At 39.8% G+C, this 22,139-nt stretch overlaps 1 protein-coding gene across 3 annotated transcripts in view; it reads right to left on the reverse strand.

Moving 5' to 3' along the window:
• The window catches only part of usp2a (ubiquitin specific peptidase 2a), a 54,393-nt gene extending 32,568 nt beyond the window's left edge, over positions 1-21,825 (reverse strand). For 2 of the 3 annotated variants that reach the window (XM_055012262.1, XM_055012260.1), the window contains exons 1-3: positions 21,593-21,825; positions 19,072-19,195; positions 6,964-7,771 (exon numbers count right to left, since the gene is read on the reverse strand). In XM_055012262.1, coding sequence (XP_054868237.1) covers positions 6,964-7,704 — 741 coding nt within the window. In that variant the 5' untranslated portion in view covers positions 7,705-7,771; positions 19,072-19,195; positions 21,593-21,825. Of the gene's footprint in view, positions 1-6,963; positions 7,772-19,071; positions 19,196-19,925; positions 20,061-21,592 lie in introns of those variants that run through there. The other variant, XM_055012261.1, reaches the window with a different exon arrangement.
• Between the last annotated feature and the right edge of the window lie 314 nt (positions 21,826-22,139).

The raw sequence follows: 22,139 nt of genomic DNA on the forward strand, positions 1-22,139 counted from the left end.
TACACATAGAGACAAACAATCACACTCACATTCACACCTACAGATCATTTAGAATCACCAATTAACCTCAGTATGGTTTTGTACTGTAGGAGGAAGCCAGTGTGGAGAAAATCCATGCAAGCACAGAGAGAACATGCAGATTCCATGCAGAAAGATTCCAGGAACAGAACTTAGAGAGACATTTATTTAGTGATTTATTTACTTGCTTGTTTGACATTAACAGTATTTCAAGCTAACTAGTAGCCACTTCTTTTGGAAATGTAGCCACAGAGTTATAAAAACTATCACTTTGATTCTGAAGGAAATTTTAAAAACTGATGAGGTACAAGAAACATTTTTTTCTTTGAGATTTTTAAGCAGATTAATGGCAACATATTTGTAATGCACAGAGGACATAGTGATATCCTGAAGAAGTGTAACACTGAATTTAGAAAGATGTGTATGTGTGTGTGTTTTTAGATTTAACAGCACGATTACTCAGAGATGGTTTAGGGTTACGATTGTTGGTACAAAATGCTCGAGTGCTTTAAGTACTTTAATTGCTTCCATGATCTTTGTCACAGCCTCTACTGCAACTGCTGACTGTGTTGGTGAGCAGCCTAATGAACAACCAAACTGCAAAAAATACCTTCCTGTTGTTTTTAGAGCACTGTCATGCACCCATTCCATTCACCTCACAGCATTTTTGTTGCATACTGGTTTGGAGATGTAGTATTTGGTTTGAAATGTATATACACAGAGTACATTAAATATCGTTAAAGGGTCGAGCAATAGCTAGTAACTGCACCTCAAGTTACAGTTACAGTTCAATAATGGAAATAATGTTTGTTTGTAATTTTGTTTATTTTTTATTTAATGAGCTATTACAGTATTTAGTCTTGTATTTAGGTCAGGTGAGACAACTGATATCCATGACAGATGAATGGACTAATTAACTGCAATGATAAAAATGTAAAATGTGGTTGAAAGTCTGCAAAGAATATAAGTACGAGAGGTTTGAGTCAAAGATAAACTTTAAATCTTAATATTTTCATTATGGTTAGGACCAAAAACTACAAAATCTAGGTGTAATGTACCAACTGCATCAGATGTTGGTTGTGAAAGGAAAGCTGACCTACAAAGCAAAGCTCCTGGTTTATTGGGCTACCTTCATCAGCTCTTGAGTAGCGCCATGAGCTTTGGAGAAGTGCCCCAAAGAGGATGAGATAAGAATCCTAAGCTGTTGGCTAGACTCACTGTCCACAAGTGCGCGAAGATGCTATTTCAGAGAAACTCAGGGTTCAGCCTATGCATCTGAAAAATTACTTTAAGTAGTTTGGGTGACAGACAAAAAGGTCTAACTAGCACAGATGACCTGAAAGTAAAGGTAAAAACTTTTGGGCCTCTACCTTTTGAAAAAGTGGGGGAAGTCAAAAAGAACATCCGAGAGGCACACCCTGCTGCCACTTTAACATTGGCCTAAATAGGTAGCTTGAAAATGAAATGGATAGAGGCATGGACAGATACTGTACAGCATAGCTCAAAGCACAAATGTTTCTCTGTGCATCTGAAAGTATAAATGATAATAGAGCACCATGGATTTGAGGCTGAACAGCACACCCATGGCATGGGTGCACTGTTAAAATAGCTGTCCTGGCAGACATGCCACACACTGACCCACAAACCCTACCAATCAAACAGGCCCACAATAACAGCTTACAAAACTGCACTACTAAAGTACTAGTCCTTATTTGCCAAAGACCAAAGAAAAGCTCCATCTCGTACCAGACTGTGTGTGTGTGAGTGTGTTATTTGTTGTTTTTTGTTTTTATCAAACCATAAGCTGTCTGACCAAGGTGGCAAACTGAGAGCCAGACAGTCTAAAAATACTGTTGACTCAACAAAAAGTCTAGACACAAAGCATGAACAGATCTACTTGGGGTAAAATCGAGACAAGTTTTACCCAGGCACACCAACCTGGCCTTACTGTTGCTGTTTGTTTGCAGGAGAAAAATGTGGGTGAAGGCTGTTATTGTCTCTTCAAAGAGCTGGCTCCAAATTCAAGGTGAGGGAACAATTAGTAAACTTTGAAACCTTGAAAAATTTGAATAATTATACTATTAACACATTCTTATGCAGAAAGACAAAGACAAAGGTTGCAAAGAAGCCAACAGATTAGTAAGATTAACTAAAGCATTTTTTTGAAAGGATGATTTAAAGTACAGTGAATGCTTAATGTTGCTAGTGTATCACATTGCAAAGAAAAACGCAACAATGTCAACTACACAAAATCAGAACGTGGGTAGTAAAATTACAGTTGTCTTCTAAATGGCCAACCTAAGAATTTGTTTACATCCTCTATATGATCTGGTACTTGGGTCTTCTTGCACTGTTCGACCTTTAATGATTCTCACATTAATAGACAAACAATAAATGGTCAACCAGCAGCTTCAAACCCAGAACCTTTCAGCTGTGGTGACAGTGCTAAACGCAGTACCACTGTGCCACCCTAAACCATTTTATTTCTATACTAATAATTTAAAGTGTTGGGCCAACTCACAAAGGCCTGTTCATTGTTATCTGCATGGGGCATTGTGTCAGAGGCTATAGTCTGTGAACTACATGATTCAAAACCTGCTAATGTGAGACAACCTACCAGCAGCAAACAAGCTGCAGTCTGTTATTAAGAAAGTTCTATATTTAAAGGAGCACAACAGGTCATAAACAAGATGGAATCCACAGAAATGTTTACAACATGTTATTTTCTCTTGAACGTGTCTTGGTTTGATTTGAATATGATACATGTGAAAATAGAAAAAAAACAAGGATGACGACAGTCCTGTTAACCAGCTTGCCTTACTCACAAACATGGCACAAGATGTACAAGACCATGAGGCCACAGCAGCTGCTATTTGCGTGTTGCAAGTTTCTAAGAAAATATCAGGATTCACCTTGCTTTGCCAACACTATTTCAAGAGACCTTTTGACATAACTAAGGTTAAATAATCATATTACAACAACAAGAGGAGAAATGATCTTTAAGCTGCTGTCTAGTCAGTTTAAAGTACTGGTATTATTGCTGTCAATGATAGCAAGAAAGTGGAAAAATTACAAATAAATAGACATATATGTTACATATTGAGGCTAAAATTAAGTCAAAACAACAAAAAAGACTGTCTAACAGTGCATTGGCTGCATTAACTGAGCTGCATTGTGCTCAGTTAAACAGTTCTGTCACTCTTGTCTTGGAAAGAACAGGAAGCAAGTGGGACAAAAAGAGTCAATTTGAGCAACATGGATATATTGTTGTTTATATATTAAACAAGACCAGTGACACAGGTCATGGAATATAGTAATTTATCTGTGTATATGTGCATGCATTTATTATTTTAGCTGCATTTTTTTTCCCGCTTCTTTGCCATTATTTCAACATATGTGGCATAAACTGTACAGCAGAAAAAAAGGGAAAAAATATTTTTCTTGCCAGCAATCCAGTTGTCATCACCTGCAAAAAGTTTTTCTATCAGTCATGAGTATGTTTATATATGAACAGCTGAAACACTTTATTCAATCAACAGCAAACAATCAATTATCAATAATCTTTAGATGATAAAGCATTGTATAGATGATGGAAAGATGGATGAATGATATCATTTGATCGCATCTTAATGGTAAAATGATTCAATGTTTGGTAGATTGATTCTGAAAACAATGAACATTTGTAGCCTTGAGGTCCACTGCTAGGTGGTGGGTGGATTCCTATAATCAATATCAATGAACAAAAGTTTCTCTCCACTCTAACTTTGCTCAGTTTGAACATCAAGAAAACAACACACCCTCCCTTCCATTGCCTGAGGCTGGTGACCTAATATGACATGATGTGGGGTCAGGAAATGATCATAGCTGCTGTCATAGTGATGCTCATCAGTCATGAGATCATCTGTGACACCACCCACAATTCCAAATTGTGTCAAGCAGCACACATTAGGTACGCCCTACATGGAAACAGGAAACAACGCACGCTCACCTCATTTCATCAGGGGTGAGACAATGTCACGCATATACTGTACTTGCACATGTACAGGTCGAAGCACACACATCTGACATGTGACATTTTTTTTTCACTCAAAGTTCTGTTTGTTAATAAGTACATGTGAAAGGGGACCGTCACACTGTATATCCATGCTAACACGTTAAACTAGGTCCGCAGTTAATACGTAGTCTATTGAAAACCATACTGATTCCTGTTCTTATTAGTACGTTGTTTTCATTGAAACATCTTAAATATTGACTAGTTTCAAGTTATTTTTACTAAAAGAAATAGTTTGACATTTTGAAAATATATCTCTATGTTCTTTTTAAGTGTTAGAGAAGAAGATTAATATCGTTAAATACACACGTAGCTGGTGATCTTCATTTTAAGGGGATACTATTTCTCAGTTGGCACCAATTACTTCCTGGAGTTGGGTGTCTGGTTGCTGCTCTCAGCACATGACCTCATATTTAATAGTGGTGATAAGCTGATAATTACATTAGTAAAGTGACAATATATTTGACATTAATCAGGTAATCTATTAAAGTGCAAGTAGAAGTAGTAGATGAAGGTAGCCCAATAAACCAGTAGTAGTAGTATCCCATAATTTTCATCAATGGACATAGTAGTGGCTGTTGAGCAAAAGCAGCATAGTTTCTCTTTAACTGACAGTATGACACATTTCCATTATATAAACAGAACACAACATCAAACTCAGGACCTCTTGCAGAGTGTGTTGCCAGTGCAGACACCCAGCCCTGAGAGAAGAGGGTGATTAAGTGTGCCCGGAGCAACAGAGGCCTTTGGCTCATTAACAGTACAAATAGCCCAGCTGGTGACATCCAGTTAAAACCGTGGACCTCTCAGTACATGTGTGATGGATAAGTGTTGATTACTTTATTGGTTAATGAGAATAAAAGTCAAGTTCAGGCTTGATAGTTCCACTGCAGGGAAAAGGTAACTTCTGCTGTGCTGCCCCCCACTTACGAGTGAATCGTTTTTAAGTGGCGAAGACATTTTGAAACTAGGATGTTGGCCAAACTAATATTGATATGTGGACATTAGCACACAGTCCATGGTTAAGTGGAAGGTCCGACACTGTCCTTGTATTTTAGTTCTGGTCCCACTGTACAAAACCGATCATCACTTTTGACTAAGGAGACGTCAGGATTTTCTAATGTGCATCGCAGTTCATGTGTTTAACCTGTTTCTGAATAGAGACTTACATGAGCTAAACAAAATCACTAGACTGATTAGAAAATGCACAGTGTTACAGTTTTTCCAATTACCTCCTGATGACAGCAGGTAGCCCCAACAAACACAAATTAGTTAATATTGTGAAAATTCTGCAACCTCACATAATTCCAAGTACAGCGGCACACATTTCTAAGCTAAGCAGATGTCTAATTGGACAGAATAAGTGAAAACACCTGTGCATATGTATCTTTAAATGAGAAAGCAATGTTTGATTAGAAATTCCTAATATCCCTAATATCCACGCAGCATTAAACTTATGTACGAGTAACATATCTTGGAGGAAAAACAATAGCCAGCATTGGCTGACTACAGATGGGCCTGTGTCAAGTTTAGAATGTTGTTTCGTTGAGGCTTTTGTTGAGATTATTAAATAACCAGAGGATTATTTTCTTGAAAGCCTCATTCTAGTTGCATTGCTAATAAAATAATGACATTTTAAGAAAATCATTAAATAGCACAACAATATTAACCCCTTTAAAAAAAATAGATTGTACCTCTCTGTGTTAGATTTTATATATATGTATATATACACACACACACACACACACACACACACACACACACACACACACACACACACACATATATGTATATATATATATATATATATATATATATATATATATATATATATATATATATATATATATATATATATATATATATATATATATATATATATAAAATCTAACATGGAGAGGTACAATCTATTATGCTAGCACATTACTATTATTCTTATCCTAAAGCCATTGACAAATACTTAGTTATTTAACTAATAAACATGGAGGGTGTCGAGCAATGAACATGACGAGCAACACAACTCATATTGAGTAAAATGTACCACATAGTGTAGGATGTGTGATTTTTTGGAGATTATATTTTTTACAAGCTTATGTATTAATGTTGTAATGAATAAATAGATAATTCACTTGATATGCATTAAAGCAATTATTGTTCTCAAATTGTCTCTAATTCTCTTTCCTGCTCTTCTTCCTTGCCACCATCCACTTCCCCCCTTTCCTCCATGATTCCCTCCCTCCTCCATTCATGTAAGCGGTTATCAGGGCTAATCCAGAGGGGAAGTGGGTCAGCTGTGCTTTCTGACCTGCATAGAGGAAACTCAGGTCCATTAATACTGATACTTAGAGATGAGGCTAGTGACCTGCAGACCCAGCTCATCACAGCTGAGCAGCACCCTCACAGAGGTATAAGCTAGCTAATTGAGGGGTTGGAAGGGGTCAGATAACCATGCTAAGAGCTCACTTGTCACATAACCATGGAACTACTTACACACACAGGATTACTGATGTCTGATTTGCATATGATAGGACTATTTTTATTATGGTAGAAGAAACGAGCATATTGTAATTTTGATTTTAATTAAATATCTCAAAGTCAGTGTAAGAGTGTGGGAGAGAGTGTAAAATGTCTAGTTGATTATTGTAAACTGGACTTTTAGTCCATTGTCATTAATTTGAGCAATAGTGCCCCCATTTGGTAAAAAACAGTAGCAGCAGGAAAGCATTCTGGGGCTCTTCCATGTGTGGACTTAAGGAAATTAAACCAGTGGGCCTTAGTGGTGATGACTGCAGTTTTGATCCCCATTCAGCCTTACTCAGCTCCTGGCTATTGATCCTCTCTGGGGCAGCACCGCCCCAATAAAAGCAGAACAAGAACAGAGGACTTGGTCTTACCGTGGAGTCCCTGGTGGGTGAGTCGGACAGCCCGTTGCTGCTCGGTTCCCAAGTCGAAGAGCTGAATGCTCTGCTGCTGCTAAAGGCCTCCTGAGTAGAGCTCCGCGACAGGCCTGAGTAGCCTGGGCGGGAACTACTGCCATATGAGTCAGCCACATCGCTGGTCCGACTGCGGTAGCTCCGCAGGGCACTGGTGGAAGAAGACGGGGTGGAGGAGGTGGAGGCATCGCTGAGACCCAGAGAGGCCAGGTCTCTGCTCAAGTCACTCTGGGATACAGATTTTCGTCGGTTAAGCGAGATGCTGGAGGCCACCGGTGAAGAGGAGAGGTAGCTGGACTGGGCCGAGGATGAAGAGTAGGAACTGTAGCCAGTGTAGGCTGACCCCCCGCTCAGCCCCGACCCTCCGTAGGTTTTGACGGGGGTTCTGCTGAGGCTCTCACTCCGGCGGCTGCTGCTGCTGCTTCCAAGGATGTCGGTGCGTGGGATGGTTCGACCCCTGTCGCGGTCGGGATCTGAGGAGGTGCTGTAGTTACGGCTGCGGACGGCAGAGCTGCTCAGATAGCTGGAGGAAGAGTAACCTGAGGAAGAGGTGGAGGAGGAGGTGGGGGATTTGTAAGAGGACAGCCTGTCCCGCTCACTGTAGGAGCTAAGGCCCGGGGTCAGGGAGGAGCTGTAGGAGCTGTAGTGGCTGGTGTAGGAGGGGCCAGCGTAGCGCTTGGCGGTGGAGGAGACGCGAGACATGCTGCTGCTGCTGCTGCTGCTTGTTTCTCAGCCACAGGGAGGGAGAGCCTCTGGAAGACTGCATCGACTGCAGAAACAGCAAAGAGACACGAGCTCTGTATTAGTTCATCAGCAAGAATCAAATCAATACTTACATTACAGCAACAATGTAGGCAGCAGTCAGGGCATCAGTTGTCCTTGCTTCACTAAGTATTCATTTAGTTTAAAAGAGAAAAAAATATTTAAAAATGTGCATCATTCACTGTAAAACATCAATTTTTTTAGACATAATACTGAAAAAACTACACAAAAGTCTGTGATATATGATTGTATTACTGTACTGCACATTACCAAACACAGGTTCACAATGACTCACTCATTGTCCATTTGCCGTTTACAGTATTATATCAGCATTTTGTCATGTTTTTAAACCAATTAACTATAAATCACATTTCCCTTACATTACTGAAACCCAGTTTCAAAGCATGTTATATTGTTTTCAGTGTTTCTCCACACTTACAGGCAACACTTAGCTTTCATTCAGTGCACTACATAACCAGAATCCGTTCAGAGTGAACATGGTACATAATGCAATAGTAAGTGCTAACTAATATGAAATGCTTACAGTTTATTAACCTACAAAAAATGGAAAAGTTTTAAACTCTAAAGCAACTGTGTGTACATTTTTGACCATTTCTGAGCCTGGCATCTCTCAGTAGGATAATGAGTAAAAACACTGTAGAGACAGCAGTACACATTTCCACATGCACTGCTATCCATGTCTTTTATATTTCAAATGGCCACACCTTTTGAGCTACACAGTCTTATTTTAAAGATGAATACTTGAGAAAAATCTGCAGTTTGCTGATATGAGCTGACGTTGCTCCTAGAATCAGACAAATGTTGTGATTCTGTCTGTTTTTAATTGCTCCAACTGGACAAAAAAAACCCCAACTTTAGTCAGTTTTGATGGTGGATTTCAAATGAGGTCTGGCTTGAACTCATAGCTGTAACTCTCTTGAGTGAAGAGTGGACAAGCTTTTGTTTGTCATCTCTTTTTACATCACATTTGTGTTTAGTCACTGCATGAAATGATTTGCTCTATTTTAAAGATGAATATATGTGTGTAAGCATGTTTTCCTTTAATGCCTGGTGTGCTGTTGGGACTAATTAAAACATACATAATACACAGCACTTTTCAGACCATTGTTACAAAGTTCATTCCATTAGTCAAAAAACATCCTCTGTCCTTAGACTTTCAATATGGAAAGTAAGGAAGAAAACATTTACTAACAAAAACAACTACAGCAGAAAGAACAGAAAGATGAAAACTAATGCAATGCACTTAAATAAAAGTATGTCCTTGAAAGTGATAAAGGCTGAAACAGCAAACCCCTTAGGCAAGGCATTCCAAACTCTGGAAAGCATAGCTACAAGGACTCTACCGCCTTTATGTTATTTGCTTGTAGTATATATAGAACCTATAGACTCAGGGTTTCCCAAAAGAACATTGCATTATAACAAGATCGATCGATGTTATTCACTTCACCTGTCAGTGGTCAGAATGTTGTGGCTGATCAGTGCATATGCAATTAACGCGTTAACGTGGATTAATCCATCATCATACATTTTTCTGATTAAAAATTTTAACGCAATAAACACATATGGGCAGAATGATTCAAAATCCCTGAAACATCTCTGTCAACGCATTCTGGGCAGTTTGTCCAATCAGACTTACCGCTGCGCATGCGCAAAAGGGCATTTAATCCGGATGTGGCAGAACCAAGCAACTCGAAATGGGAGACGGCTAAACAGCATGTTGGCCGTCTCGGTGGGAAATGTGAATGCCATATATATCTTAATCGCATTCATTTTGCATGAGCAAAATAATGCGATTAAAATAGATTAAAAATGAATGATGGGCAATTGAGATTAATCTAAATTAAGCCACAGCAGCCAAGTGATTAATCTGATTACAAATTTTAATCGTTTGACAGCACTAACGTGTGTGTGTGTATATATATATATATATATATATATATATATATATATATATATATATATATATATATATATATATATATACATATATATATATATATATACATATAATCATATGTGGTGTCATTGTTCCCACTTTTATTCCCCTTACGTGAAAAGCCCACAAGTGTGCTATGTGTGCCTATGTAGGGCACAATGACATAAAAGGCTCTGCATCATGGCCTATACAATGCATCTACATGCTTTTACAGTGAATGGATGGTTACCCAGGCCTGAGATAATCAAGTGTAGCATGCTGCAGCCTGCAACATGGTTACTATACCACAATTCTACATCACGTAATTCTAAGGAGCATGATGCCCAATCCAGAGGAGATCTGTGAGTGACACAATTAACACCAGCTAGCACACTTGCTGATACACTATGTAGGGGTGATCTGATGCTCATGGAAGGCACAACATCCTCAAATGGGTTTTAAATCCCACTCACTTGAAAAACCAGCTGGAACCCCCCTCTTCCTGGCAACTTTAACCACAGACTAAAAAATCAAGACATGCAGAAATATGGAAGAGAATCTCTTGCGGCTGTTTTAACTTCTCTAATTGCTAATCCCCTCTCTTGCAGGGCCCCAGAAGCACCGCTCCAGTGTCTCTCTCAGTATAGTGTCTGTCTCCCACAGCTATAATGGGACAGTACAGCTGGGTGCTGGAGGTAAGGCCAGGCAGGCAGCACAGTGTGCTCCTGTTGTAGCCAAGGCAGAGAGGCCCTTGTTCACATGCACAGCAGCGTCTGAATAAATAAAAGTATCTGGTGTTGCTGATCCGTGTTGAGTTCAGTGAGGGAGGCTCCTATTTCTTTAATCTGTCTCTCTGCCCTCTTCTCTCTCCCTCTCTCTTACTGCCTCCTAAAGTCTCTATCTCTCTCTTCCTCCTCAGCACCCTGCCTCTCTTCCGAGTGCACCTACTTCTCCTCAGTGTAATTTCCCTTCCCTCTGGGTCTCTATCGCTTTCTCCCTCTGCTGCTCTCTCTCTGTCTTTCTGTGACCACAGGTTTATCAATAATTCAGCATATGGATCTGGAGTAGGCAGACAGGCAATGTGCTGGAGACAGGCCAACACACACCGCTGGCCAAAACACACAGAGGCAGGCCAGGCGGCTGCAACCATTCAGTTGAGTACTACTAAGCCTGCAGGACGAGTAGCATCAAGAGCCTGGCCTCACTCTAAGTCAGACAGCTAAAGCCAAACTTTGTAGAGGATTGTTTCTACAATTTGGCAGTGGTGGTATTTTGGGGTTATTTTGGTTTTGGCAGTATAAATCAGATGACAGCAGTCAAAACATGAACACTGTGTCTGACATCACCCAATAGTTCTCTGACAGGATGGAGCCTGGATCTGGATTTACTCTCCATCACCCACTTTGTCAGATACTGGAGCCAGATATCTACCAGGTTAGTTTGATGTGGCAGGAAGACAAGCCAGAACTGAAGAGGGGCAAACCAGTGACTGCCACAACAGACAGTGTGAGAGTTTGAGTCACAGTAGCTCCAACTTTCACTGACTCCTCACACTATGTAAACACAAAGATTAAAAAATGTGAGTGAATTCACTGTGAAAATCTTGGATGACCAGTAATACTGGGAGTTGTGTTTTCTTTCAGAAAAGTGTGAGTAAGACAAACTGCATAAACACAGCTCTTTGCTGAAGTAGCACTTGTCAAATTAACAGTTCTAAAACACCCAATCATGACATCTAAGATAAATTCTTATCAAATGAATGTTTGTGGTTTTCTTATGTTTATCTGTGGCTCTAAATTCTTCAACGAGGGTAACCTTTGTGTACTTAAAACCCCTAACCGTACCCTCTTAACCTTGAAAAGAGCCTCACCCCAGCTGCCACATTCATGCACCTTCTCTGTATTCCAACAGCTGTGTGATGGTCAAAGACAAAGGGCAGCTGAGTGAAACAAGCTCTGGCTAGCCTGGTGGGCGGGCTGCTAAGAGTGAAGTGCAAACAGCAAGGCACACCCGTGGGAGTAACACCATACAACATGAGCACACTGGATTGATAAGATGATGGCGAACTACGGATTCCAATCTGAGAGGAGATGTCTCCACGGAAACAACAACACACGCACAGGCACGAGCATGTGCCACAAACACAAACACACTCTGGTTACTCTGCATTTTCGGCCTCCCCTGAGGCTGTGCTAACCAGTAGTTACCATAGCTACCGTGGCAACAAGCTGCATTTGTTTTCTTGCTACCAACGCATAAAAGACTTAAAAGTAGCAGCGGGGCATATTCCAAAGCCAATTTACTCTTACTATCAGAGCTAGAGAGTGGTGGCTGCATTTAATGCTCAGCTTTCCTTTTCTTCTTTTAAAGAACCACCAAGGAAATGAAAAATCTGTCTAACAAGCCTTGGAACAACTGGAAAATGACAGAAGAGGATAAGACAGAATCAAATATGAGAGATCAGATGGCAACAACATTGTACTACTGTGAAGAGCTGGTTGCTGTGACATGTTTATACTAAATCTGTATTAAGAAAGCTGTCAAGAGAGTGGGAGAAGTGACTGCATGAGTGCAGTGTAAGAGAAGATTTTAGCAGCTGACTGTTGGCATCCTGCTGGCAAAGAGCTGAACGGATGAGGTTTCACTTGAGGGACAGGTTTCAGAAAACCAAGTGAAAAAAATTTTAGGAACCTCACTTTCAATACGTGGAACTGCATTAAAGAGCAATTCAACAACAAAAATGAAAAAAATCAAGAAAACAAAATGTTAGCACCAGGTGGCTAAATTAGCAGTTTACACAGCTGGGCCACTTTAGCAGCATTCACAACAAAAATAATAATTCACCAGTCATCACTGGTGATGTCACTCTCTTTAAATTTTAAAGCTTCACTATTCAGTATTTATATTTAAAGAATGAAGTAAATTTGTCATGTGAAATGGATTTTCTCTGTAGACCAGAGATACGTATCATCCAACTATGTCGTTCTCCTGAGCTCAAAAGTACATTTTAACATCTTTGAGCTCATTGTTTTGATTTCAATGACTGCAGCTTTAATATCTTGGTTATCTCTTAAGCTACTAAATATTGGACTTAGATTCTCCACTTCATCAGCATGTGGCAAAAACTAATTAGCTTTTGAATGACCCAGAAATACAAGCTAAATAAGAGACTGACTTGATAGTTAGAGGCACCTCAACTATCTTCAATGAACAAACCTTGAAATTAAGCCTCTAACACAGAAAAAATATTTGAAAGAATTTTTAAAAGCCCTAAATAGTATTTTTTTATAACTAGGTTCATTGAAAATCGTTCCCTCTAAATGAGTCAGCGAGTCAGATCTCTTACAGTACATATTGTCCTCCCACCCTCCATGGTCTATTAGAGATTTGAGCCAATCTCAAGTGCATTAGGCGAGTGTGTGATGACGCAGGATGCCACAGCCAACGTGCCCTGAGGTGACAATGCATGAATGTAACATCAGCATGGATGCTCTCTGGTGACTTTGAGTGAGAAGCTATGCGCCTGTGTGTGTTTGTGAGTGTGTGGAGAAATACTCTACAAGAGTAAACAGTTTGTTCAATCTTGCCTTGAGTAAGTGCACTTCTGAGGTGAGTACTATGATTCTATGTAAAAGTCAACATAAGTGCTGGCTTAGATACGCCTATTTCCATATAAAGAGACAAATAAATGCATGTAGCCGAATGAAGGTGCAACACAAAGCAGAATATTTCACTCCCCTAGAGTGCATATCACATTTACATGGCACCAAGCTGGATGGTAACATGTTTAATTTTCAAGGAAAATAGCAATAACACAACATAAACAGCCTGATAATTAGAGAGAATTGCTATTCATGTATTCAGCCTAACATCATAGTCATACTACAATATTCACATTGGGGAGGGGAGAAGTTTTGTTTTGGTCAAACCAATCAGCAGTGAATGACGTATCTACCCCACTGCCATTATTTTTAGACCACACAGGAGCTGTTGTTTAAAGAGTACTTATTTCTGTACGTCAATTTACAGCAGCTTATACAGCTGTGACAGTCCAATACACACTTCTTGTCTTATTTCTGAGGGCATTTTTTAGGTATGCAAGGTTACCATCACTGGAGTACTCACAATGGAGCAAAGCTTGTATACAAAAATGCATGACAGCATTTTCTGGGTTAAATGTTCATATAGAAGGCTATGCAAAAACCTTTACAACATCTTACTTCTAGTATGTTGCCATCATGCAAACTCAGACTACAGAAGTCAAATTATGAACTGAATCTAGCACTTGACGGAGGGCTTAACAAATGGTAAAGTTTCCTCACATATTTGATTTGGCTTTCTACTGGGATATAAAACCCAGGACAAGACGCACTAGACTTGTTAAACAGTACGTAGAGGCAGCTAAACCCGTATTTATTGATTTTTTTTCTGATACTTGGAGGCAACAAACAGAATACTGACAAATTATCAACTTACAAAGTTTATAGGGCAAAAAAGTCAGCAAAACAATCTCTTTTTACACAAGCATTCATTTGTTTCTGGTCAATAACAAGTGCATTACCTGTTTTAGTCTCCACCAACTTCTGACTGCAATATCCAGCTCTTCAGTAGCTAAATGTGCCTCTGTACTAACCATCTATTTACCAACTTTGTGTAGGTCATGTACGGTAGGTGGCTTCTGCTAGAAATATGATGATATACCAACCAAACACTCAATTTGATGGCTACGAAACCAAAACAATTAGCTGGAAGACAATAAAACATGTTGTTACAGCTCAGGGAAACTTGAACACTATGTGAGTTTGTCACAACAAATACACTTTTTGGGGTTATACATATTCACCTAACTCATTGTTAATGTAAAAATGTTCATTAGTGCAGCTTTGAGTCTAGCTGCCATCAGGGGATTACTTTTTTGAGCACTGGAATTGAATTGTCAAAGTTTAAAAAAAATTACCTATGACAGACTCCACAAACCACATACACTACTGTTCAAAAGTCTGAGGTCAACCAGGCAATTTCATGTTTTCAGTGAAAACTCACACTTTTATTCATATGCTAACATAATTGCACAAGGGTTTTCCAATCATCAATTAGCCTTTCAACACCATTAGCTAACACAATGTAGCATTAGAACACAGGAGTGATGGTTGTTGGAAATGTTCCTCTGTACCTCTATGTAGATATTCCATTAAAAATCAGCCGTTTCCAGCTTGAACAGTCATTTACCACATTAACAATGTCTAGACTGTGTTTATCATTCATTTAATGCTGTCTTCATTGAAAAAACTGATTTTCTTTCAAAAATCAGGACATTTCTAAGTGACCTCCAACTTTTGAACAGTAGTATACATTCAAAAAACATGCAGGAGCACAGTAACTGTAATTATGTGAAGTCATTTTGTCTGACATCTGCTTGGCCTTTCCTGTAATATATAAAAAAACCATAGCACATTCCATTGTCATCATCACTTTAATATAAAAGAAAACAGCTGTAGCAGCACAAGGGAACTCATACCACCAGACAGAACTAACACAACATAGACGCAGTGCTGTTCTCACGGGGAATGATGTTAGAAATCAACATGGAGACTATGAGATCTCTAAGCTGTGCTGGGTTACAGGCATCCATATATATACCCTGAAATGTGAGCAGATAAGAGACTGCTGATGTCTGTGAAGGCCACACTGACGCCTCAGCCCCTCCTCTCTGACCGTTACAACTAGATGCCAAGTATATTAAAACTACCCTTAACTATTTCTGTATTCTGACAAGAAATAGCCAGACATTAAGAAGAAAAATAAACAAAATAGAGGCATGCACAGTACTGGCACAAAAACATTCAGACCATCAACTGGCAACTAAAAACATCTGGTTCATAAAAATACTATGAAAGAAGAGATTTATAATCAATGATTTTGCTAATCCTAGCCCCTCCAGCAAGGCCTAAGAAAGCCCTCAAACCCTCACTGTAACGACTCTGTCATCTTTCATTTTCCATCCTTGAGCATATTTCATTGACCTCTTGAAAACAGGTCACATCCCCATAACACTGCATTCAACAGTTACAATGCTAATTTCTTCATATTTTCTGCCACCACTCATTGCAATTCTTCACTACACAATCAAGTTTCAAAGATATGGAAACCTGAGGAGTAGCAGCCAATTAGCATTTATCACTACCACCATCTGTTGGTGACTCACACGAGAGGCCGTAACGCAGCAGTGACCTCAGAGAGGACTGGATCTGTGGGCTATAGTGATTGATGTTCCAGCCTCTGCAGCTGACTGGCATAATTCTTTATTCATTGAGCTAATCATTTGGTCAATTAAACACCATTATCATTTCAAACACCTATCAATCTCTGCCAGTCTGCTGAGTGATGCTGAGAGATCCATTAGATACACAGAGGTGGCTTAGAGCAACTACCGTTTAGAGCATCAATTCACACTTGTTGAACAGTTTTTCTTTTCAACACAATGCTTGCTATTCATTCACAAACACCAGCACTGATATCGCTACCCTTTAATCACTGATGATGTTCCTAATTTTTCAGACAAATCATACGACTGAGCAGCCTTGGCGGAGTAGTGTGCTCTCTGAGGGCTTTTCTTGTTCCACATTTAATCATTTCTCGTCTGTTTTTCAATCATCTTTGTGTCAAAATCAACATTGTAGTGAGTGTTCTGTCTGACTCTCCTGTTGGACATCAGTGCTTACTTTGACACTGCTAATCATGGTATTTCATTGGTGTTTCTCAGAAGCTGGGTTGAGACACCTGGAATTATATATATTCAATAAGTATGCCAGGCTGATACATGCCAGCTGATATTAGCATATATGTTGGACAATAAGTTGCATCAAATTACACTATAGGAATGCCACTGTCACCATTACGTATGTTGCCTCCGAGAGCACTGACAAACTGATTATTCCACTATACAATGTCCTGCTTTATATCAGTATTATGTAGTGTATTAGACAATTAAAAAAAGACACCAAAAAAAGCTCAAGCTTTGTGTTTATCCAATCTGCCTCAACAATCTTGTATCTGTTGGGTACAGTTTAAATCTTACTTGTTCAATCAAACAGTTTGTGTTTTCATGAATGATACTGTTGTGGAATCAGTAAAAAAAAAACAAAAAAACAAAAAAAAAAAAAAACAACTGTACCACGTGGCGTACCCAAGTGTTTTCTTGGTCCAGTTTTATAATTGTTTTCAGTACGTCCATTGTGGTATAGGATTTGACAGCTTTGACCATGATGTCAATTCAAAGTGCATTAAATCAACAACTAGACGCAACTCTAGTTATATGTAGCAAATAGAACAATGCAGGGTTTGTCAACGAGGACATGGAGAGGGCAGAAAGACTGGCACTCATTGTCTTCTCTGAATTTAACCAATCAGCATTGTCTTCTTTGAGTGTAACTAGTAAGCATGGAGTAGGTGCTGTTTCTCCTCAAAAACAGCTCTGAAAATGGTTCTACAGGGACAGTTCTTTCACTGAGAACACACACAGAGGTTGGGACTACAATAAAACGGCCTGAAGGTTCTGTATTGGAACATGGGTTGTTGTTCCACATTTCTGGTACTAATTCAACTCGCAGTTGAAGGATCTCTCAATAATATCTACAGCTTAACTCACACAAAACTATTTTTAATAGAGAATCCTGCACTGATACTGTTTATTTGAGACCGTAACTGATATCAGCTTTTTAAAATAAAATTTATGTGAAGCATCCAGAGCCCTCAGGTCATCAGGGACAGGTTTACTGTTTGCTCCCAGAATCAGAACCAAAGATGGTGAAGCAGCATTCAGCTATTATGCTCCTCACCTGTGGAACAAACTTCCTGAACACCTGAGGTCTGTTCAAACTGTCGGCTCTTTTAAATCAAGCCTGACAACAATGTTGTTTACTGCAGCTTTCCCTTAGATGCTCAATCTGTTTTCTTGTCTTTTAATGCACTTTTATGATCTTAATGTCTACTTTTATGTTTTATTTCTATGATGTTAATGTATGTCTACCTTAAAATAATTTTTCTGAATGTATTTCTTTGCCATTGTAAAGCTCATTGAATTGCCTTGTGTATGAATTGCTATACAAGTGCTATACAAATAAACTTGCCTTGCCTTAAAGAGATGTAATCAAATACATACTAAACGGGACTTTTAATTTTCAGAAATTCACCTTGTCAGTGCTCTCCTATGGGTAAACTATAGAACTGTGTCATTGTTCTACCTCAAAATTAGTTTTGCATCTCTGTATTGCATTTTCTTTTTACTCATCGACCAACATGCATACCAATATATATCGTATGTCTGCAAGAAGCTAATATTGCTGATTCATTGTTTTGAGGAAATCATTGGTCTAGCTCTATGAGATACTCTGATGTACAACTGCTTAAATTAAATTGGCCTGCTTGTCCATAACTTTAAAAAAAAAGCTCTTAGGATTATGTGAAATGGCATGGTTTGACTACATCAGGAGCAGTATCTGACGGTTCCTTCAGCCTACATTCATCCATGATTTCAACACACCATGTTTCAGCTACTTCAACACTTTGCTCACCTTTCTCCACATAAGTCCAGGTGGTCAATACAGCTCACCAGTTTAAGCGGTTCTAGATTGGCTTCATTGGCTCCCTGTCACTTTTAGGATTGATTTTAGAATTTTCCCTGACATACCAGGCACTAAATGGTCAGGTACCTCTGTATTTGAAGGAATTCACATGTTTGCTGACATCTCATCACAGCAGGGACCTCTGGCTCTTCCAAGGTGAAGTCTGACAACTAAAAACAATCATGCTTTTTGCTGTAGCCTCATGGCTGTCAAAAAGGTCTCCCTAATCTCAAAGAAGACAGATCACTGCACATCTTTAGAAAGCACATGAATACCCATGCTTTCTCTGCCAGCTGTCATGTTTAATGCAATGGATATGTGTTGACAATCTGTGTCTAAACAAAACTGTTGAATATTGTTTTTCATTTTTCTATGATATTGGTATCATCGAAACCTTTTAGCTGCAATTTAAATGTCTAACTGTTATAATCTAAATGTCTACAAATCAGTAATGCTGTAAACTGAGAACGAACTGACGTGAAGCATCAATTCTCCAGTTTAGTCACTTCTGTGAGTCATTGAGTAAGCTGATAAAACATATCACATAACTTATTTTTATAACTTTCTCTCATTTTCTTTTAGACAGGGGCTGACCAGTTCCACTGTGATAGATTTGAACCAAGCAGCTGGTGGTTTAAAACTCCAATAGGAATGCATTATGACCATTATGTACTTGACATGAACATAGGAGTTTGCTCGGACAGCCGGAACAGCATTTGTGTGTGCGAGCACGTGTGAAGTAGTTACCTGCTGTATTTGTAGCGGTGTGTGTCAGTCCCCACAGACAGTGATGGCTCTGGGGCAGCTCATCCTACTGTCGCTACCCCACAGCGTGCACAGACTCACACAGGCTTCGTGACACTGATCACTCCTGTGGAAACACACAGACATGGCACGTGTCATACCATTCAACACACACTGAAACAGCAACATGAAAACAAATGCATATCATTTTCTATTGACAGATGAAATGTGTTTGGGATAACTGTTATGTGAAACAAGTGTGTCACACAACTCTGTAAGAAAATCTGGACCTGAAGACAGCAAATGCAGCATGTAAGAACCATCATACTGCCTGTAAGACTCTGCATTAACAAAGACAGCAGAAATATACATCTTCTTGATCTCTCACATCAAACTGTTTCACTTTACAGCAGACATGTACAGCATGAAATGAATGTACAGGTCATTGCTCAACCCATTCTCAGGATTTCATGTCCGACCATTAAACACTGATGATGTGTCCTTCAGATTGTACTATCAAATCCAAAAAAGCTGTTCGATGATAAAGTTGAGGTAGCTCTTGTATCGAAGCTGATATTTCTACTACTATAGCTACTAACATACTGTTTATACTGTATTTTCATTGTCACATGAAAACTTTTAGTGTATGCACTACCCTTTACAGCTGTCCTTCTACTCATGCTAAAAACATCCTGAACTTTCTGAAACATTATCCCCTATCCTCTGTCCTGGTCTCCTTGGGAAGATGCATCCTACAGCTGGGCAAACAGCCCATATGCATTCAACTGGCAAGCAGTTACCTAAAAGAAGAAAAGGGAGGAAGAGAGGTGAGTTTAGTTGGTTTTTAAGAGGCTCACCCTTGTTGTTCTGAGCGGCCAGGCCAACAGACAGAAAGCAATGGGGTGCTACTTGGGACGCTGTGGCCCCAGAGTGCGAGAGGATAGTATGAGCACAGCGATCCAGAATGCCACAGATCAAGTTACAGAGCTGGTAAATATAGCAGACGCCTATGACCTCTACAGGTCACTCAACACTCACTGGCATTCCAATTTGCTCTTAAAGGACTAGCATTAGGGCTTTTTATAAGCCAAGCTGGGTAAGCATCAAGTCCTCTGCACTGCTGTAGCCAGCAGATTGACTGCTTTGCCAGAAATTAAAGTCTGAAGTCAGGGACAAGCTTCACTGGATCACGATTCATCCAGAGGAATGTCCGAGCTCCTCAGTAATAGTACCACTGTGTAGCAAATGCTATAGATATTATATACATCTCTACTGTCATACAAAGTGATTTATTGGCTCTGGAATGTAGCATTTCAAAGTGAGATGTATCATTATTATTAACACTGACTGCACTTAAATGCATTCCAGCTTTATGTGTCTCAATCTGCTACATGTTATGTTCATTTCTTCCATATTAACTCCCTTGTCTCACTTATTCTGGACACACATGTATAAGATACAGTCGCAATACCGACATATATTAGCAGTAAATTACCAAATGAAGTCGCGCATTTTCCAGCACAGGCACACAATTGACGTATGTGTGCAAGACAATGGAAAAAGACAGACGTAACTGTGTGGTGGACGCTCTGTGAGGGTATAGCGTTACATGACACTGAGAGGAGATGGGACGACACTGGTACAGGAGCCATACTCGATGCACTGCGGTGTAGCCGAGTCTGTGTGGCTTAAAACTGACTGCTTTGATGCAAATATCAAGATATTTCAGATGATGCTGACACTGCGCGAAGACAATATTATTCCACGCGTGATTAGATAACCGTTCAGACCCAGTCCGGAGCGTTGCTTGGTAATGGGAGCGGGGCAGGCTGGCTATGCGCTGCCCGTGAGGGGGGCGGAGAAAGGGTTGAAACAGCGAAAACTTACCGTCCCTCAAGTCCCTTGGACTCAGGAAAAAAGTGAATAAAACGCTTATTAACTAACACGAGTAATTATTTCGTGTGTGTAACCTGGGTAAACGTCGGTTATTTAACTAGCTATCTGGCTAGCTAACGCCAGTAAACAGTCTCGGTGTAGCCAAGACAGCAGCGGTGTGTCACAGAGCACCGCGCCAAACTCCTGTGTAAGCAAATTGTAACTGATTCTAGACAAACCACACATTTCACTGGTAAGAACACAATAATGTAAACTTGCTGGTAGACATTTACCCCACCAGACATAGCTATGTCCAATAGAATAAGAGAAACGTAATTCGACGCCGACCTAACTTCTAGAGTTGGTCGTTTTAGCTGTTATTTCTTCGTCCAGATCACCTTACAGGAGAATATGTGGCGGATTTAAAACTTGAAATTAAACCAAAATGAAACACGGTTTTGCGGTCACATTTGATACCGAATGTTCTATTGGCACATTGTGACTTCTAATACGTGCTGAGTGTACTAAAGTGGATGTTCATTCTCGTCAACAAGAAAACTTAACGTCGTCAGAGTTTGGTTAGTGCTTCTGTCCGCATCAGAGAGCACCTATAGGGTTATGGTAGCGGAGGGTAACTGCATTCACTCACCCCACAGTTGGTGATCATCCCGATCCAAACGGGCAGCGAAACGCCCCCCAAAAAGTACCCTGCTGGCCGGTTTCTGCTGCTTTTTAGACCATTTCCTTAAACACTGAGCAGGATGAGCACTACTGTTCGCACAGAAGAGTTACCCTCCGGGTGTTTTAATCCAGACTGGGCTGGTATTCGGACATATCTTCTGTCCTCTTTGCAGTTGTAGAGTTTCGGCAGCCAAGTAACGGTTCTTTTCGCTTTAACGATGACGTCAGTCCGTCAATAGAGCTCATCTCTGATTGGTCCATTTCTCTCTGTGAACGTCAGCGGCCGGACCTGCGAACCGCCTCCTACACCGTCGCCATGGGGACGAACGTAAACACCACAGATTTCTTTCATTGAAAAAATGTGACGTTCAGGCATGTGGGAGAGATGAAGACTTTAATCCAGCAATTCATTTTTACTAGAGCTGTGTGGTGGGAGGCTCAGCATCACCAGGAAAAAATCTTGCAAATATTCTATTAGAAACAATTGGGAAAAGCCCTTTTTCAATTCATTTCAC

Source organism: Amphiprion ocellaris, chromosome 7 (genome assembly GCF_022539595.1).
Source record: "Amphiprion ocellaris isolate individual 3 ecotype Okinawa chromosome 7, ASM2253959v1, whole genome shotgun sequence".
NCBI lineage: Eukaryota > Metazoa > Chordata > Actinopteri > Pomacentridae > Amphiprion > Amphiprion ocellaris.